Source organism: Dicentrarchus labrax, unplaced genomic scaffold (genome assembly GCF_905237075.1).
Source record: "Dicentrarchus labrax unplaced genomic scaffold, dlabrax2021, whole genome shotgun sequence".
Classification (NCBI taxonomy): Eukaryota; Metazoa; Chordata; class Actinopteri; family Moronidae; genus Dicentrarchus; species Dicentrarchus labrax.
Window position 1 is genome coordinate 23,912,014 of NW_026136703.1, and position 19,175 is coordinate 23,931,188.

The following is a 19,175-nucleotide window of genomic DNA, read 5'->3' on the forward strand; positions in this document are numbered from 1 at the left end:
GCTTAAATTACTGTTCGTGTTTTTGATGAATGAAGAGGTGGTGGGAAAAATGACTGTATGCATAAAGAGAGAGATGTGTTTAGTATATGCCGGTGCACAAATCATCGACTGCCGTTTCCACTGGCATCAATCCTCTCTGTGTGAAACAGAGCTGACTGTGTGTGTGTGTGTGTGTGTGTGTGTGTGTGTGTGTGTGTGTGTGTGTGTGTGTGTGTGTGTGTGTGTGTGTGTGTGTGTGGATTAGATGTATTTCCTCCTCAAGCTTATTCAGACTGCCTGAAAAGCTTTTGGGTTTTTTTAAATTGCTGTCAGCGGGAAGAAGATAATGGTGGAAGGAGGACGAAAATGGTGCCTACAGCTCTGCCTTTATTTAAGCCGGCCTTGAGCTTTTATGCACCGTTTTTTTTACTGTACAAATATTTACATTTCAGTCATTTAGCTAACTCTGTTATCCACAGTGAGTTACTGAATGAGCTTGTAAAGATTTAGTGTAGTGCTCCTGTTAATGAATTGGACATATTGGCTGCAGTTTCAGTTCAGACTGCAGGATTTATACATTTTCTGGGGATTTACTGTTGGATCTCCATAAAGACTTTAAAAAGAATAATAGAAAGCATCTTAACTTTAAGTTCCTAGTACAGTTCAAGCTACACTTCCATTGTTTTTGGCCTATCGTGTATTCCCAAGACTAGTAAACTGACCTTGATGGGTAAAATGAGTTTGTGTTGCCCCTGTGGCCTCTGGGTTAGATGAACCTCATGAACCATAACCTCCCCGGTTCCAGCAGTCTGCCTGGGGACCTTTTGTTGCATCTCCCTCTCCCTTGTTTCCTCTCCACTGTCTCCACTTGTCTCCACTGTTCATTATTTCCTGACATTTTATTGTCCAAATGATCAGTTACAGAAATAATAAGCAGATTAATTGATAAAGATTTGCTTTCCAGCCCCTGGTAAAAGAGTAAATACTGTGTTGTTGTGAAGATGTTACATCTTCTATTTTGTCCATGTGTTACTCTGCTACGAACTATCGTCGGTAGAGACCAGCTGCTGCGGTGCGAGTGGTTCTTCAGAACACCTGGTATCACTCGTTGTCCGCACACTTCACTGTGGTCAGTGTTATTACAGCAGTGGGCGGTTCCCTCTCCAAAACCCCACCGGCTCTGCTTCAGAGTAAATATAGAGCTGCCTGCCTTTTAATAAGATACCCAATCAGGTGGTTTCCTGACCTCCCGCTCACACACACATTCATACGTCCTCACACACACACACACACACACACACACACACACACACACACACACACACACACACACACACACACACACACACACACACACACACACACAAGCACAGGCGCAGACAGACTGACTTCATGTCATGAGAGACAGTCCAGTCATGTCCCCCTGACCCCATTTAAACGTAACACACAACACATTTGCTGAATGAGGACATTGTTTATGTGTGAATAATGTTGTTTTTAGGGTTTGTGCTAACCGCCAGCAAGTGTGTGTTTGTTGTGGTTTTAGCTGCAGAAAGGCGGTAACATCTGAAACAAAGTTTGAGTTGACTCGTATTCAAACACATAAGAAATAAATTCTAGACGGCTCAAATGTTCTTTCCCTTCTCAATAATTTCCCAAATGCAGTTTAATTTTAATGAGATAATCAGAAGCAGAGATGTGTGCGTGTCCCGATGTCTAATATTTTCCCACTTATTAGACATCTCTTTCCTCCACGTGTCTCCAGTCCAGCCGACTCACGGCAGTGCTGCAGCAGCTGCTGCCCAGCAGGGAGGCTACGAGATCCCGGCCCGCCTGAGGACCCTCCACAACCTGGTGATCCAGTACGCCTCCCAGGGCAGGTACGAGGTGGCTGTGCCCCTCTGCAAGCAGGCCCTGGAAGACCTGGAGAAGACTTCTGGACATGACCACCCAGATGTGGCCACCATGCTCAATATCCTAGCACTTGTTTACAGGTTGGTCAATTAAATCTTTTGTCTGTAATAGTGGGTCCTAAAGTAGGTATTTAATAGAGTTTTACTATAAAGTATGGTGTATGTATCAAATAATTTTTCCATGACGATGATATCATATTAAACACGTACAACTGCAGTCAGCGTTAGGACTTATATTCACTTTGCTGCAATCACTCCTGTTTCTTACATCGCACTGGAAGCACCAGAAAAACAAAAGTCTTCACTAGCTAGTAAATCCTTAAAGTCCCGGCCACTGACTATTTTACAAGCCCTCCCAGGATTTCAGAATGAAGCCTCTTAGTGACTGCTTTTTAATATATTCAGATCCTACAATCTTTCTTTTTGAGAGAGAAAGACGTGATACTGGCTGCGGCATGTTGTCTTTTTGTCACCCTCACAACACGGAGGCATGTCCCTTGAGATCTTACCTAACAACCCAGAAAGCATTGTGTGACAGGCCTCTATAGGACCTCCAAATGATACTCGGATGCCTTTCTACGTCAGAAGTGGAGCATAGCAAACATAGCAGACACAGCCAAAGATTTACAGTACAGTAATAGAACTAGGGAAGCGTTAGTTTCCCAGCTCCAGAAGTAATGAACAAAAGAAGGACACACAGGAGCTGGAGAACTATTTTACAAGGGCTCCCATGTTTTTTACCGCCACAAATCTTAATCCATTGAATAGTCAGTGCAGTGTTTTGGTTTGGTTACTCTGAAGGAATGAGAGACTGGGTCGACTTGTTGTCAGCGGACTGTTGCATTGACTGTGGGAACTGCTGCAAAGCTCTTTGGACCGTGTCACCTGAAAATAATGAGCTGTTGGTGGGAATTGTTAGCATAGTTTATGTTTCTTTCCTTTGTGTTCTTGTCTGTTATTCTGTCCGTCTGTGTCTGTGTATTCCTGTCTGACTCTGTTTGCGTCTGTCTGTCAGGGATCAGAACAAATATAAGGAGGCAGCCAACCTGCTGAATGATGCTCTGGCCATCAGGGAGAAGACTCTGGGCAGGGACCATCCTGCTGTGAGTACATCTTTCTCTGCACTACATCAAAGTTATTTGGCTGTGCTCGTTTTTTCTGCCACTGTTGGACAGTATGTTTAGTTACATTGCTATAATCAAAGAATCAGAGAGATGTGTTATCCTGTATCTCAGTCCAGGAACAGTAAAACGTGTATAAAGACTCACATTAATCCCAAAAAATAAATTTAATTTGAGACAAGGAACACAATATTTTAGCAACTGGATCCATCTGCAGTTTAACATTTTCAGGCCTGATGAGAAGATTGTTTACCAGTCTTTTGTCTGTGCAGTAAATATGAAGCTACAGAAACCAGGCAGTTAGCTTAGCTTAGCATAAAGACTAAAATCAGCTAACCTTGCTCTATCCAAAAGTAACAAAATCTGCCAACCAGCCCCTCCAGAGATTACTAATTAACACAGAAGATTAAAAATGACCAGTTGTGGTTTAATAAGCGGTTATTTGATCACTCTCTGCAAGAAAGCCATTAAATGTATTGTGAACTATTCCTTTTATATAACACTCGTGATGGATCCCTGGCCGTAGTGTAATAAACACACAACCTGAGTTAGTTCAGTTAATGGAAAAAGAAAATAAGAGTTCTTTACGTTGTTAGCCTGAGCCACCATCATTTTATTTTCTATTTCCTCACACAGTTATTGTCCTTTACTCTTTGCTGTACACCTATTTTTGGCTGCTGTCCCAGTTCCCCCTCAGGGATCAATAAAAATCATTAAAATGTTTTTTTTCCTCCCCTTGCGGTAACACATATAACAACACAGACAGCCATAATGACAGTGCAGACAAAGTAGTGTTTGAATTACAGTTTTGGGACATTTATCATTATAAAAGAGCTCAGTGAGTTTGTTGGTGTGTTTTTATAAAAGTGTAATCTTTTAATCTAGATTGAAAAACGCCTTATGCTTTTTTATAAATAACTCTAAGTTGTTTACAGTCTGAAAATATGGTTGGGCTATGTATTTGTCTACATTAATCAAGTTATTACAAAGAGGATCTATGTAATAAGTTTAATTTTTAGGTACTAAAGGTGCCAAAGGAAGGTCCATTTTACCATTTGTGAATATGGTTTAACATCCTATTATATTCAAGAACAAAACAACAGCTTCTGAACTGCCAACATAAAGTTTTAAAGCTTTTATCAATGGAAGACAGTCGAACACGACACCGCAAAGTCTCTTGGGAAATGTTGTCTGTGTGCAGTCCTCCTGCCGTTTTATATTTTAAAGGACACTTCTCCTTAACACAGTTACTTTACTCACAAACACCTCTAATGTATTTATCCAAGATTGTGTCTGTGCCAAGGTCGATCACAGTAGATTTAATAAACAGGGCCTGTGCTCGGACCCATTAACCTCTGTTTGTCAGTGTGGCTGTAAACATACAGCAGCTCCACTAACTGTGTTAACCCCAGCAGGCCTCTGTCTCCACTGTCTGGACCTCCATCACTCTCCACTTTGTGAAACTGAGGTTAGCCCTCCTCACTCCTCCCCTCCCACCTCCCTCCTCTCATCCTGCCATCAGGCCCTGATCCTTCTTTTACACAAGGAAGTGATTGTTTTCAGTGATTTGTCATCAGAAAATCTGAGTTTTGGGCAACAATATATCCAATAAGTTATCTGACACTGATGATCCAGATTTTTTTCCTTCCTCACCATATTTGTCACTTTAAATCCAGCTCTTTGCCTTTTGATCTCTTCCTCCTGTTTCCCTTAATCTCTCAATCTTTTCCACTTGCCTTTCTCTTCTCTACATTTTGAATGTTCGGTAATGGGAAACGGTTCCTAAATTTGAGGCATTCATTGAGAAACATTATCTGAAATTCTTGAATTCAGGTTTGAACTTGCTGGACTTTCCACATCGCTGGTTGTGCGTGTGCCAACACACGTACATCGTCTCCACAGAATAGCTGATTGGGTGGTCTGGAGCGTTGCCAGTTGGGTGGCAGGTGAAGGTTGGGCTTTGGCATTGTGACTCCTGGACATGAAAACCGGCTCTTGTGGATTGTGCTTTGTCACCTCTCTGGTTGGGAAGGAAACTGAAGCTAGTGTGAAAGGTGGAGTGGTTGGACAGACCCCTAAACTTATCTTAAGCCGCATTTCCGCTGCAGAAACTTTCCACGGGGACTAGCAACCTTTGGAGGAACTCAGTGTGTTTCCATCACAGGCACCAGGGTCTAAATTAAGTTCCAAGGACATTGTTTTACCCCTCAAAAAGTTCCTCCTCCAGGGGTGGGGGTAGTATTTTACAAAAGTTTACCAGACATGTCAACATGGAGCTACAGAAGAGGGGCCAGCAACAGGTGGACCGACGGTAAAGTTGTTGTATAGTCGTGCACAAAACATCGGACTGATTTGTGTTCATCTTTGCTGGGTTTATGAACCTTTTTAGTTCTTTGGAAAGTAGTTCCTGGGACTAAAGGTTCCAGGTGCTTTGGGTGGACATGCAGGTCCACTGAAACAAAATCCTGGACAGGCTGAAGAAGAGGGGACGTATGGAAACAGTTAAGAGCCCCCAGCTGATTGCCGCTGTGTTGAAGCTTTACCCCAAGAGACCAACAGGTTCAGAGACCAGAAGCCTCTGATTGTGGTTTCGGCCTACGCATCGAAGAGCACTTTGAGGTATACGGCTCTTGAGTCTCCAAGGGGGGTCTCTGGTAAATGACAGGGAAACCTGGAGGAGGGCTACTTGAAGGAACGGCCTGTCTGATCTGGATCAGAGTGGTGTTCTGGTTTTGGACTTTTGAACTGAACAAACACCCCTTTCAAACATTAAGTAGTTCACTTTCTCTCTCAGCTATTTATGAGTACTAATGAACAGAACAGATATACTTCAATATAGTCCTGTTAACGAGACCTTTAATTACTCAGGCTTTAAATATAGAACTGTGACCAAACATGTCTTCAGATATACTGATTGCGTCTTTGGGGCTGTTAACATTCACAGCAGTACTTTTACTGGGTGAACAGGTACAGCGTGACTCTGCCAGAGGGCTGAGGCTGCTGCTGACGACGTGCTGCTCACAACAAGTAGCTGGTACAGACCAGATGTGGCCCCAGAACCAGGCTTGTTTGACCATGAAGTTAAGGCACAGGAAATGCCTTTTGAAATCGGATAATGATAATTTTGATATGAATGATTGATAGGTATGGATTTTGATGGGAACATTTTTTATCCCACAAATCAGGGACAAGTAGGGGAATGTAGACTTCTGGTTGACTGTTTGTGATACCAGAACACCTCAGGCTGAAGCTCAACCATCGACTATGAGCTGATCTGTGGCTGTATCTCAGATATTCTTATATTTGAGGTTGTGAAGAATAATCTTCCTCTTTTAGACTGTTTTCTTATAGACTATGAAAGAAAAGTGAGGATCCACATAAATCATACCGAACAGAAAATCAAATCAAAGAATAAAGTTCTGCAGAAAGACTCTTGTAATTCCCTCCCTTCTATCACTGCTCCCTTCCACATATCCTCTCTGAATGAACACCCCCTCCTCCAGCCACCTCACCCCTCTACCCTCCCCCCCTCTTTTCCTCCCACTCTGTCCACATGGTCACCAGACCCTGTCTGAATCAGAGATCAGAGGTGACCTCCAGGCGCCTCTGTAGTCTCCTTCCTCCTGAGTGCACGTGTTGGAGATTCATCATACAGCTGATCGGGATCAAATTACAGCCCACCATAATCACTTCCTGTTTCCGCACGTCTCCTTCCTCCTCATTAATTGCCCTCTCACCAGATCAATGGCACTGTGCTGCTGTGGTGGAGTCTTGCGGTTGCACATGGGTGAAGGTGATTGAGACTCGTCAAATACTTTGAAATAATTAATGTCTTTGTGTCTCTGTCAGGTCGCTGCCACCCTCAATAACCTGGCTGTCCTGTATGGGAAGAGAGGAAAGTACAAGGAAGCAGAGCCTCTGTGCAAGAGAGCGCTGGAGATCAGAGAAAAGGTAGGTCAAAGGTCATCAAACACCGTGACAGAACAGATTCAGTAGTAGTTCAACAAATAATTGGAAAGCAGCAACACAAAGCTGTTTCTACTTGTACTCCACAGCAACTGATGACCTTTTGTCTTCTTCACCAGACTTAAAACTTTCACTTTCAAACTAAAGTTTTCTTTGACTTTCAGGGCAAACTCTGTGTCCTACTTAGACAGTCAAACACTAAACTGAGGATTTTACTCAAGATGGTTCCCATAAGTCACTGATTTAAAAGGAGAATAAAGGACAAACACTTTCCACCAGACAAAATACTAACATTAGGTGAAATATTTAGGAACTCTAATTTACAATTTAAGTCCTGCCTCCTTTAATTACTGTTGCTACGGCTCGTTTAGCTGTCCATTGTAGTCCAGTTGCAGCTCACATTAGAGCGGAAAAGCACTCAGTTTAATCAATTTCTTCGACTTTTTCTTGTGTTTTTGGTTTTGAAAGAAAATAAAGACACCACCCTCCAAACTCTTTAGAAGAATCACTCACATCCACAGTCACACAACCTCAGTGTGGAGAAATCAAAACACACAGTCACTGTAACTAAAATGTTTTTTTCTGTAATTTTTAAGAAAGAGTAAATACTGTGTTTCTGAACTCATGTTCTTACTTTCGAAATCACCACATTAGTTGACTCATTCTTCCTCCTCCTGTTCACTTCGCTTTGTACTGTTTAAAGATGTGTATCATGGGACTGCATGTATACGCAGGGACGACGTCATTATTTGGTCTGACCTCTAGTTTGGTGCTTACGAAGGTGCTGCTCAGCAGTCCTGAAAGTACGGAAGACGCTATTCTGTGTGTGCCTGTCCTCTTGTCTTTGAACAAAACCTCCTTCTTCTCAACTCCTCTGAGAATGAAGCGTCAGCTTTGGTTAAGCTGAGCGATTTCATTTTCTTTTTTTTTTTTTGGTGCTGCTTAAACTCAAATGATAATGCTGTAACTAAAGCTGCAGTTTTTACTGCACAGGCGGGTCGGTGCAAGGTGGCTGCTGCAGAGTGGTTTTTCCTTTTTTATAGAAGTTGAGGAAAGCTCAGTTTGTAAGTGAGTTTGGTGGGCACTAGGGACAATGGGAGGTGAGGCTATAAACTGGTAGAGAAGTTTTTGACTACTCAGTTTGAGAGGAGTTTTTGTCTTCATTCAATATGATTCTGTGCTGTTTCTTGATAGGAAAGTCACAGAATTGGTGCTGATTTGAGTGATTAAATAAAGTAGCTTCCAATATGAGTACTGACCTTATATGTTTGTAATTAAACAAGGGTTTGTATTGAAGATAGTTGCAATATTAGTTGCCAAATGATTCAAACTATAGTGCTGTTAAATGCTCTATTAAAGGATATCTCTAGTGTTTTGGTGATTTGTTTTGAATCAATCCCATGTGTGTTTGATGTCTGACTGCAGGAATTATTACTGAGCCTTTTAAAAAAATGAAATTATTGACCTGTTTGTAAGGATTGATGTCCTCAGTAGGAACCAATGTGCTTTCGGCTGAGTGCCACAGTATTGGGACACGGACCAATGCTCGTTTGTTTTGTTTCTTCATTATAATAATAACTTTATGTATATAGCACCTTTCTAAACAGCCGTTACAAAGTGCTTCACAAGATCGGGACAAATGGAACCAAGCAGGAGATTACTGAAGTACAAAACCACCAACAATAAATAGAAAAAAAAGATAATAGATACTCATGAAAGAACTGATAAACACGTTAAGAAAAGGCAAGAGGCCAGTGAATTTTCTAGTCTAATATCTTGATGGTGGCTAAAGCCAAAGCCCTGTCACCCTTGGTCATCATACTCAACCAGTAGCTAACAGAGCCTGATCAGAGGACCTGTAATGAGTTAGAAACACAGCCATGTAACTCGGTGCCTTACTATGCCAGACCTTAAATGTAGGGCTGCGCAATCTGGTAGAAACATCATATTGTGATTATTTTGACAGATATTGCGATTTATGATTATGTGGGAATTACCATGTGTGCATCATAAATTGAATTTTCACTAAAAAAGAAAAGATTAAAATCAAGATGATGTGAAACGTGTAGCAAAAAAACCTGTTTTGAAGACCAGGCACCTCTGCAGAACCACAGTGCTTCATTATAATGCTGTTTTCTCACACATTTTACCTTTTTATTAAAACATTACAGACATTGTGATTTGCATACTGCACTTGGCCGTATTGTGATTTTGATAATATTTCGATTAATTGTGCAGCCCTACTAAAAGTCAGACTGAAATTTTAAACTCAATTCAAAATCCAACAGACAGCCAGTGAAGGAAAGATAGAATAAGAGTGCTTTTTCATCCTTTAAATGAAACAAAGTAATGAAAACCCACAGCTCCACTGGGATGTCTCAAAGACTTCAGCTGTTGTCCTTTTGAACAGTGCTTTAAAGTTTCTCTCAAACTTAAACAGTAAACAGGCATTTAATCAAGTCGGTGCTTAATGGAGCAGAGAAACCCGACTGTCCTAAAACAACAACAAGCTTTATTTTCTGCCCAAATGTCCTTGAGCAACAAACTGAAGCGCTACCTGCTGCTAGCTGCGTCTTTACTCTGACGTCTTTGTTCAAATATGTCCGTCTGTCTCGGATAGATTAAAACAAATTCCTGAATTTCTCACAAAATTCCCATATTCAGTAAATATTTGGGTAAAAAGTGGATTCAGCCGTGTAAGTAGAAGCTCTTCAGCTTTATTTTAGATGAAGATAGTGTTTCTAAAAGCTTCCCAGAAACCAGTGCAGCACTTTTGGTATTTGGAGGCTCGGCATCCATCAATAAACATGATCAATTCCTCCGCGACCCACAGTCTTTGCCTGTGTGTGTGGCTTATGGCAATCCTTTTTCCAGCTAACGATGTTTACAGGAAAGCTGTCGGATGTGTTATGCTGCGGAGGAGGAGGCGTGGGAGGCCGGGACCAAGTGAATACTGTAGGTGGCACTGCTCGGATAGCTCTGCGCCATCCTGTAGATCAGACACAGAGAGGCTGTCGGTCTCCAGCAGGGAGGAAGATGATCCTGTAACACTCAAGAGGGGTTTGATCTCAGACCACCTACAGACTTATATTGCAATAATCTAAAAGCCATAAAACCCCCAAAGGACAAACAAACTACCTGCTTTGCCTTTTCTCTCTTTAACTTTTCAACCAGTGCTTTTCTTCTTCAGTTTTTCCTCCGTCCTCCAACTATTCACATCCAGTGTTTTTAATAAAGTGCTTTCTCAATGAGCAGCCAATCGAGAGCTATCTTTCTCTGACTTTAACCCCTTTTTACCTTCATCCTCATCCACTTTGAGTCTCTATTCCCTTCCTAGTGATTCACTTTTCAAAGTCAGTCTGTCTTCTCTTCTTTCCCTCTCTGTTCGGTGTTTTCCATTCTCTCTGATCTCCCTCTCTTTACTGGTCAGTCCGACTCAGAAAAACCCTCTCTGCAGTCTTCTAGGTCTCCCCACCTAGTCTCTAATGATCCTTCTGCATCTCTTTCCCCCCTCGCTACACTCACTTCCAATGGCTTTAAGCCGTCTCAGCACACAAGAAGAGCTTACACCGCTCTCGTATCCACATTAATGCAAACACATCCACTTCTTTTTGCTCTGTGCACACGGGATGATATTCTCTGATACATGCTGTTTGTGGTTGCACTGATTTTGTTTGTCCACTGTACTCTGCTTTTATTTAATCAAGCAGGTCAATAGCCGATCTGGCATCGGTCTAAATCTTTTAGGAGACACTTATGTATGTTAGTGTGTATCTCTCACACAAGTTACAGATTTTATTCCCAATATGGCAGCCTGAATTTATGGGCCTAAAATAACATGCATTATGCATTATGTGTACGCTGCTATTGGGAGAATGTTTTATCTATAATTTTAGAGGCGAAGTTAAATATCAACAACATTACAAACAAACTGGAGCCATCAGTGTAAGGGTCAACACAACCTGGCAAGAGATTTTTGTTTTTTGAGATTTTGTCTTCCAGGAAATCCACAATTACAAAACTAGACAGATAAAGATGAAAACTGGATTTTTTTTGGCGGGAATTTAGATTTTTTGCAATGGAGAGAAACTGCTTCTTGCTACAGAAAGAGCTTATCCAGCTCCTGGTTACAGGCTGCTGGTAGTTTCCTGACCCTGCATACGAGCTGTCGACCAAATGGCCCAGTTGAGACACAGGTTGTTGTCTAAAACTGGTTTTGTTTGATGTAATGATCGTTGTTTTAACCCCCGCTGTCCACTTGCTTCCGTACCAGGTGCTGGGGAAGGACCACCCAGATGTGGCCAAGCAGCTGAACAACCTGGCTCTGCTGTGTCAGAACCAGGGCAAGTACGAAGAGGTGGAATACTACTACATGAGAGCGCTGGAGATCTACCAGACCAAACTGGGCCCCGACGACCCCAACGTGGCCAAGACCAAGAACAACCTGGTGAGAGGGGTGGAGGCGGGGTGGGAGCAGTATTTTCAAATACTATATTTCAAAATAAAAGGATTTTTTAATATAAATTGTTGTTTGAAATGCTGTTGTGACTTGGCAGCTTTAAATCTGAAATTATGTATTATATTTATATTTGTCTGAAATACTAATCTTTATTATTTTTCTCTCCTGTTTTGATTACTATTATTAGTTTTTGTGATTTTAAGTTTCTTAGATCAGCATCTTGTTGTAATTGTTACTTAATGGACATTTCCAGTGTCATGCTGTCTCTTAACTTTTGGTTCTGTGTGTTCTTCAGGCGTCCTGTTACCTGAAACAGGGCAAGTTCAAGCAGGCTGAAACTCTGTATAAAGAAATCCTCACCCGAGCTCATGAGAGGGAGTTCGGCTCTGTTGACGGTACGACATGTGACTGGATGACAAACACAAACATACATTTTGGACATTTCCGCCGAATATCAGTCAATCATTATTTGAGTGACTTAAAATAAATCAAACGCACACAAACAAATTTGTACTCCTCCGACAACCCCTGCTGTTTCTCTTCCTCTAATGTAAAGGTTAATGTTTTCAGTCCACTGTTAACATCTCGGTAGCTGTAAACAAACAAGAAACTTTCAGCCACACTTCTTCAGAACCAGAGTGACTTCTTCAAACTTGTCTCCTGCTGTTTATCTGAGTGAATGTTTGACTTCTTCCCTTTCACATGTGTTTTGTCTGCAGATGAGAACAAACCAATATGGATGCATGCTGAGGAGAGAGAGGAGCAAAGCAAGGTGAAAGAAATCTGTTGATATTTGTTTTTTGTCTATTTGTCAGTGTGTGTATTATCGTGTATAATTCTAGTAATTGGTGGGATAGTTTATTCTGTTCACTATTTTAATGTTTGTCCCACAAAATCTCATAATTACTTTTAAAAAAATCACATGTAACGGACATCCATTAGTTAATAACCACACTTAAATTTTACATCTATAAACAGTAAATCACTCACACGCAGATGACAGAATACTGACGGCAGCATTACACCACTGTGACAGTTTTATGATCTTATTTAAGATGGAATAGGAAGGATTGACTTCACAAAGAGTTGGATTAGCAGATTAAGGCTCAATAATAACCATCTAATGCTGGTGGTGTGAGTACCCGACTTTCCCCTACTAGGCGTTTATTTTCGTCATGGTTTAAAAGGTTTAGTTGTTCAGGGAATGAATCCTGACCCCACTATAATCCCACCACTAAATACCCCTTCATGGTATCTTTGATGGTATTAAAAAGGCCTCCACTTTTCAAACGGGTTAATTTTCATCCTTTAACTCACGCGTCACTTCACATTTTGAGTTCAAGGGTCCGTGCTTCTTGTCTTCACTTTCATGTGAGTCCCTGTAGATCTCCTGAAGCAGTTTGTGTTGTAAACTCATGAAGTTTTTGTTTTGTAGGGGAAGCAGAAGGATGGCTCACCGTTTGGAGAATACGGAGGCTGGTACAAAGCCTGTAAAGTCGACAGGTCAGTTTGTTTGAGTGGGCGATGCTCCCAGCAGCAGGAAACAAAAGAGTAACAGAATGTATTTAAATGTTGCCTTACCACAGATTTACCTAAAGGATTAAAGCACACATAGAGCACTGTTCACTGCAGGGTTTACCAAAAAGCTCTTCTTCTAGACCAAATGTTCCCAAACCTTTTTGTCCTGTGAAACAACGTAAGGCTGCGTAGATCAGCGTTTCCGGAGATAAGCTGAAGTAAAGTCTACTTTTGAGCCCTGTATAAATTGCTATCAAAACTTAACTTGGAGAAAAGTCTGAAAAAACATTTTGTGCAGCAGAAATGTTGTTTTTCTGGTTCCTTTCTTGTTAATCATCTGTTGAGCCCAGATTGATCCCTTAAAAGGATCCCAAACCTCAAGTTAGTAACCACTGCTCTAGACTACACCTGAGACTTCAGTTTAGTTTGAACTTACATGTGTAAAATAATTTCTGTCTGCCATCGTTACACGTCCTTATATGTAAATATATAAATGCATATGTGCCTGTATTCCCCTTTTTTCTATTATATTCTTGTTTAAGTTATTGTGGTTTGTACAATCAAAATATAATTAACAAAAGCAGCTGGTCTGAATCCTGATATAGAAGCTTCCCTCTTTGTGTTTAATCAGATTCATTTATTAAGGATTTTACTGTCACTATATGTGCAGTTTAGATCAAGTCTCTGTTGTCTTACTTTTATATCTAAAGAACAAAACAGCTTATTCAAATGTAGGTGTTGATCACTTGCTTAGTAAATGTGAAATAGTATAAATAAATCTTTAAATATTGCTCCTCCTTGTCTTTGCAGCCCCACAGTGACCACCACCCTGAAGAACCTGGGCGCCCTCTACAGGCGGCAGGGCAAGTTCGAGGCAGCTGAGACTCTGGAGGAAGCTGCCATGCGTTCCAGAAAGCAGGTGTGGTGATGATGTGACTGATAACACGAGATTCCTAGCCGGGGTTAAGACGTCGCTCTTGGTGCTGGCAGAAAGTTTACGACAGACTAACAGGCTGAACGTGTGCAATTAAGTGTAAAATTAAGGAGATGATACACTTGGGATGGTGGGTTGGATCTTTTTAAAGTGCCTCTGATAGTGTTATGAGACGTAATGGGCTTCCCTGTGGAGAGGAGAAGTGGGAGGCAGTGGAGAAACCCTGCAGCTTTGATCCTGAATTAGGATTTCCTTCCAGGATTTAATGTCAAGTATCTCTTGCTTGGGAAGTAACACATGATACTATTTAAACTGGGTTCCTGTGGTGCCACTGTGTGTTACAGCTGTGGAGACCTTGGGTAATTAATCACAATCAAAATGCCTGTATTGAAAGCTCTTTTTATTTAAATCAAGTCAATATGTTGGGCTGCACTGCTGAGGAGGTTTATAGATTTGCACAAATTGCTGGACATTTTCTCTACATTTTATTTAAGGGGCAGATAAGTGTGTTCATTGGGCATGAGTGTAAGTAAATAGCTTTTACAAACATTAATGCACTTTGTAAGAGGAAAAGTTCTGATGTTAGAAGTAGATTTTGACATTTGAAACAATCCATGTCCTGCCCAGAGTTAAATTGCCTATTAAAGATTCAATACATTCAATCCAGGGAGATCACATTAATAAAGATAAAACACATTTAGACTCTGATAACATCAACAGTCTGTTGTCCTGTTGGTGTTTTTCCCCTCTTGAATAATTAATTCCTCAGACGGGGTCACAGGAAACAGTCTTTGCATCCGTCTGCACTGTGGTGTAACAGTATCATCGGTCCAGCTTTAATTATGCCAGAGGCTGCGTTACTTTACCAACAACAAATCTCACTGAATTAGCTTTCAAATAAGCATTTTTATTAGATCTACCACTGCTTATTGTTATGTCACAGAAAGTATCTTCCGCGTTAGCTTTGAGTTGGTCACTATATAAGTTACCAACTCAAACACATCTATCTGTTTCTCTGAACTCACCTTAAATCTAAATTCAACACAAGTCTGTATTTTCCAAGGAGGGAGAACGGTTATAGGTAATGTAATCATCAAAACTCATATCGGACACTAATTAATATCAAATCTTTGCTTTTAAACATCTCTTATTAAAAAAGAGTTTAATACCAGTATTTAAGAGTCAACATCCTCTTCAGCAGGAACCAACAGGTTTCTGTTCACTGTGCAGTTATAAAGAAAGTTTTAAGTGAGTTGAGTTCCTATTAGTCATAATGTAAGAGAGTGTGTATCTGTCAGTGTCTGTGTTCAGTACAGCAGATGGTAGAAGTCTATAGCTTTAATATTAATTGGATTGGAAGAATTGGTACTTGTTGCTGTCAGCTGTACAGCGTCCGTGTGTGACAAGCTGCAGGAGGCGCTCAGCTTTTTGCTTTAATTGGATTAGTTGAATTGACATTTATTTCTGCCTTGCTGTGTGTGTGTGTGTGTGTGTGTGTGTGTGCGTGTGCGTGTGTTTTAACAGGGTCTGGACACTGTGCATAAGCAGCGCGTGGCGGAGGTCCTGAGCGAGCCGGAGGCCCGCGAGAAGCAGCGAAGCCGCGAGAGCTTGACCTCCGACACGGTGAAGTACGAGAGCGGGCCGGACGGTGGCGAGGAAGTGAGTATGAGCGTGGAGTGGAACGGGGTAAGTACAGTACACAGCCCTCGACACGTCTTACTGAGATCACTTTCTACTGTGCTACACTGATAATGCTGATTGACTGTCAGAGTTACTACAGTAGTGGTTGCTTGTTCCTCACTGTTACACTGACTTTGATTAATAAGACCAAGTGAGAAGCTGCTGAGACGCTCACTTGACTGGACCTCTGACAGTAGGTTGCTTCAGTCGTAGTGTTTTTATACATTTACATAGTGCTTTGCTCATAAGAAACTCTCTTTCCCACTAAACTTTATTCCTGTAGAGCTTTTTCCCAACTAACTATTGAGTGGTTTAAAAAAAAAAAACTTGCTTTCACAGCAGTAAAGTCCCCTCTGGTTACACATGTTGACAACGCCCACCTAACACCCTCTGCAGCAGCAGAGCCTCGTCTCTAACTGCGCTGGTACATTTCACAGTAACTGCAGTATTTTCTCTCAGCCTCTAGTGACTGCAGTGGCAGAACATGTAGATGTAGAGTCTCTGTAGGCTGCTCACCGTCTTACTGCCGCCACTGCCGCTCAGAGCTAGCCTGCTCACATAGCAACAGTAGTCATAGCGCCCTGAACAACCAATCAGCATCTCCTCCTGTACCTCTGGTTGTGACTCGGGGAGGTTTGGTGTGAGACACATCAGTGTCTATACACACTGTCAGCCAGTCATTAGCATACAGCCTCCTGCAGACAATCTCACATCACCAGCTGATCTCTGGACCTATTTATACATCAGCCCGTCCTCTCTGGAAAGAGCTTCAGCTGGAAGTTAGATTTTAACAATGGTGCTTTTGTTGTGCTCCTGAGGCTTCTTTCATCCAACAGTAAATAAATGTGTGGCTGAAATGTCACCGTAAAGTCAGCACCAAACTTAAAATCATGACCGAAGGCAAATTAATTGAGATTTTCTTTTTTAAAAGGCCAGTGTGAAACATTTAGGAGGATCTATTGTCAGAAATCTAATATAATATTCATACGTATGTTTTCATTAGTGTATAATTACCTGACTATAGGAATTGTTGTTTTTGTTACCTTCAGTGGATCTTTTTCCTTAAGGGTCATTAACTAAACAGACAAATCCTTAATAAAATACATATTTTATGGATATTTTATATTATATTTAATGCGTAACAATTACAGTAAACTGTAAAAAGTGAACTCAATAACTGCAGCAGATTATTTCCTGTGAATATTTTATCAGAGATGAGTTTTCCTGATATTTTTAGGAACTTTATATACAATCAATATATAATCTGTATTATGATTTTATTTTTACCCACCATGAAGTCTGCCATGTTTTTACAGCAGCCCAGAACAGACAAACCAAACACTGGCTAAAAATAGGGCTGTTGCTGGGTTTCATAGCCAGCATAGTTTTTCCTATACACCCGTTCTTATTGCCATCAAAGACGCGAGCAGTGTTCAGTTAGTTACAGTCTGCAACCTCACCGCTAGATGCCACTTAAATCCTCCACACTGGACCCTTTTTAAGAGAAGATTAAACTTTACTGATCTCAGGAGGAAAGTTTAACATTACAGCAGCACAAGAAGACAACCAGAGAACTAAATATGAGCCGGAAACAAATAATGTAAATTAAAAACATTTAAAAGTTAGAACTCTGTATAATATAATGTGCTGAACAAATACTGCAGTTTCCTAAAAACTCAGATCAAAGTGGCACAGCAGATACAGTATATGTGTAATGAATATTTATATATAGATTAGCATTAGTGAGTATGAATAATTAATAGAATCAAGAATACAGTGAAAATAATACAAATATAAAAAGAATATATCTTTATATAATGAATATGTATATTACTGTACTTTGTAGTTTTCACATATTACAGATTATTGTTAACTTCTGGCGACATTAGATGGATAAAAACATGATTATAGGTATTTGTGTCCTCCGCTGCCTCCCTGCAGTGGTCGGACTACATGTTCCTTCCAACCTGTCAGATAAACTTCCACTTCAGCTCTCTCCACAGACAGGTGTGAAAACCACTTATTATGATTGTTTTACTATAAATGAGTCCTCTGAGAAGCACCGTGACTCATCAGTCTGTTCATCCGACTCAACATGGGCTCTGTACTGTACTCCTTCTTTGTTGATGTTTGTGATCTGTGTGCTCTCTATGTACATGTGTGTTTTAAACGTGTCTCTCCTTTGCATTCGTGTGATGAGCTGCTGCCTGACGATGTAACGTGTGATTGTTTCTGACCTTTTTTCATTTATTCCCTCCTTTTGCTTGCTTTGTCAGCATGTCAGCAGCCAGAGAGGAAAGGAAGGATTGTTTAATAGAGGAAGCCTGCGAGCTAAAAGTGAAACAGAAGTGAACTCATTAAACCTAGAAAACTATTAAAACACACAAAATTATTAATTATTCAGTTGGCTTCGGTTTTAAATGTCCTTTAATGAGCTTCCAAAGCACTGTAATCTATTACAGGAGGTTCTTTACTTTTCAGGCATTCAAGTGATTGTTCTATCCAGACAAATGCAGAATAATTCAATAATAGAATCAACTTAAGTTTACAGCTCAAATGATCAATTACACAATTTTAAAAAACTATTTAAAGTAATTTTCTTGACCAAAAATGCCAAATAATTTACAGTTTCTTGCTTCCAGATGTGGATATTTGATAATTATCTTCAATTCTTTGTGATAATATATTGAATATCTTGTTGTTCAGCCAAAATAAGATTAAATTAGTTTGTGTCTTTAATCCGAACAATTAATCAATTCATTAAGAAAATAATCTGCAAATTGACCAATAATGAAAATACTAATTAGTTTCAGCCCTACTTTGTATCTATGTAGCCCAAAAATACCTTCAACCAACATAAATGACATGTTCTGTATGTATTTATATGAAATTATCAACAAATGGAGAATATTAACAGTATTATAACATTAAATACTCGGTGGCTGTCTGGCTGCTCTCATGTGTCTCCGACCTGCATCCTCTCTGTTTATTCTGTGGTCTAACAAAGTTTAACCTCCTTCTACTTGATATATATAAGTGTTCTAACAATGTTCCAGGAACAGACACAGGATCTCTCCATCATCATAAAACAGTGCAAAACCTCCACCTAGTGGCAGAGTCTGGGAATTACAGCACAGTCTGATGAAAGTATTTAGCTTAAGAACTTAAAGTATCTTCACAGAATCTTGTTAAAAGTTGATCAGCGTGTATTTTAACACGTTGAGGTTCATTCGGTCACTGGAGATCTTTTGTTAGATGTGTTTTTAATGTGATCTCAAAAGCAGGAGGTGTGAATAGTGTCTGTACAGAGCTGATAGTAACTCGTCCTCCATCCTGCCTCTGCACAGTCAGTCAGTTCCTCTTCTGTTGGTTTTGGGTTTTCTGGGTTTGGGCGAGACCCCCGGGCAGTTTGGACCGGACTGTGGAAAAGATGGCTGATGGCCTTAGAGAAGCTAAAGTCTGGGTAACTAAAGTAGGTTGGAAGAGACATTATGTTCGCTTTCTGGTCTCATTTTTTAGAATATCAGACAAAAAAATGTAAATCTAAATGATATTTTACCAAGTGAGAAAAGCTTTAGTCTGCTGTAAACTTACATTTACTGATT

At 40.5% G+C, this 19,175-nt stretch overlaps 1 protein-coding gene across 6 annotated transcripts in view; it reads left to right on the forward strand.

Moving 5' to 3' along the window:
• klc1a (kinesin light chain 1a) overlaps positions 1–19,175 on the forward strand; it is a 52,014-nt gene that overhangs the window by 16,287 nt on the left and 16,552 nt on the right. For 3 of the 6 annotated variants that reach the window (XM_051385195.1, XM_051385188.1, XM_051385211.1), the window contains 9 exons: positions 1,745–1,973; positions 2,908–2,995; positions 6,863–6,964; positions 11,253–11,426; positions 11,734–11,833; positions 12,158–12,210; positions 12,874–12,941; positions 13,767–13,875; positions 15,415–15,576. In XM_051385195.1, coding sequence (XP_051241155.1) covers positions 1,745–1,973; positions 2,908–2,995; positions 6,863–6,964; positions 11,253–11,426; positions 11,734–11,833; positions 12,158–12,210; positions 12,874–12,941; positions 13,767–13,875; positions 15,415–15,576 — 1,085 coding nt within the window. The remainder of the gene's footprint in view (positions 1–1,744; positions 1,974–2,907; positions 2,996–6,862; positions 6,965–11,252; positions 11,427–11,733; positions 11,834–12,157; positions 12,211–12,873; positions 12,942–13,766; positions 13,876–15,414; positions 15,577–19,175) is intronic. The other 3 variants (XM_051385203.1, XM_051385220.1, XM_051385228.1) reach the window with 1 other exon arrangement.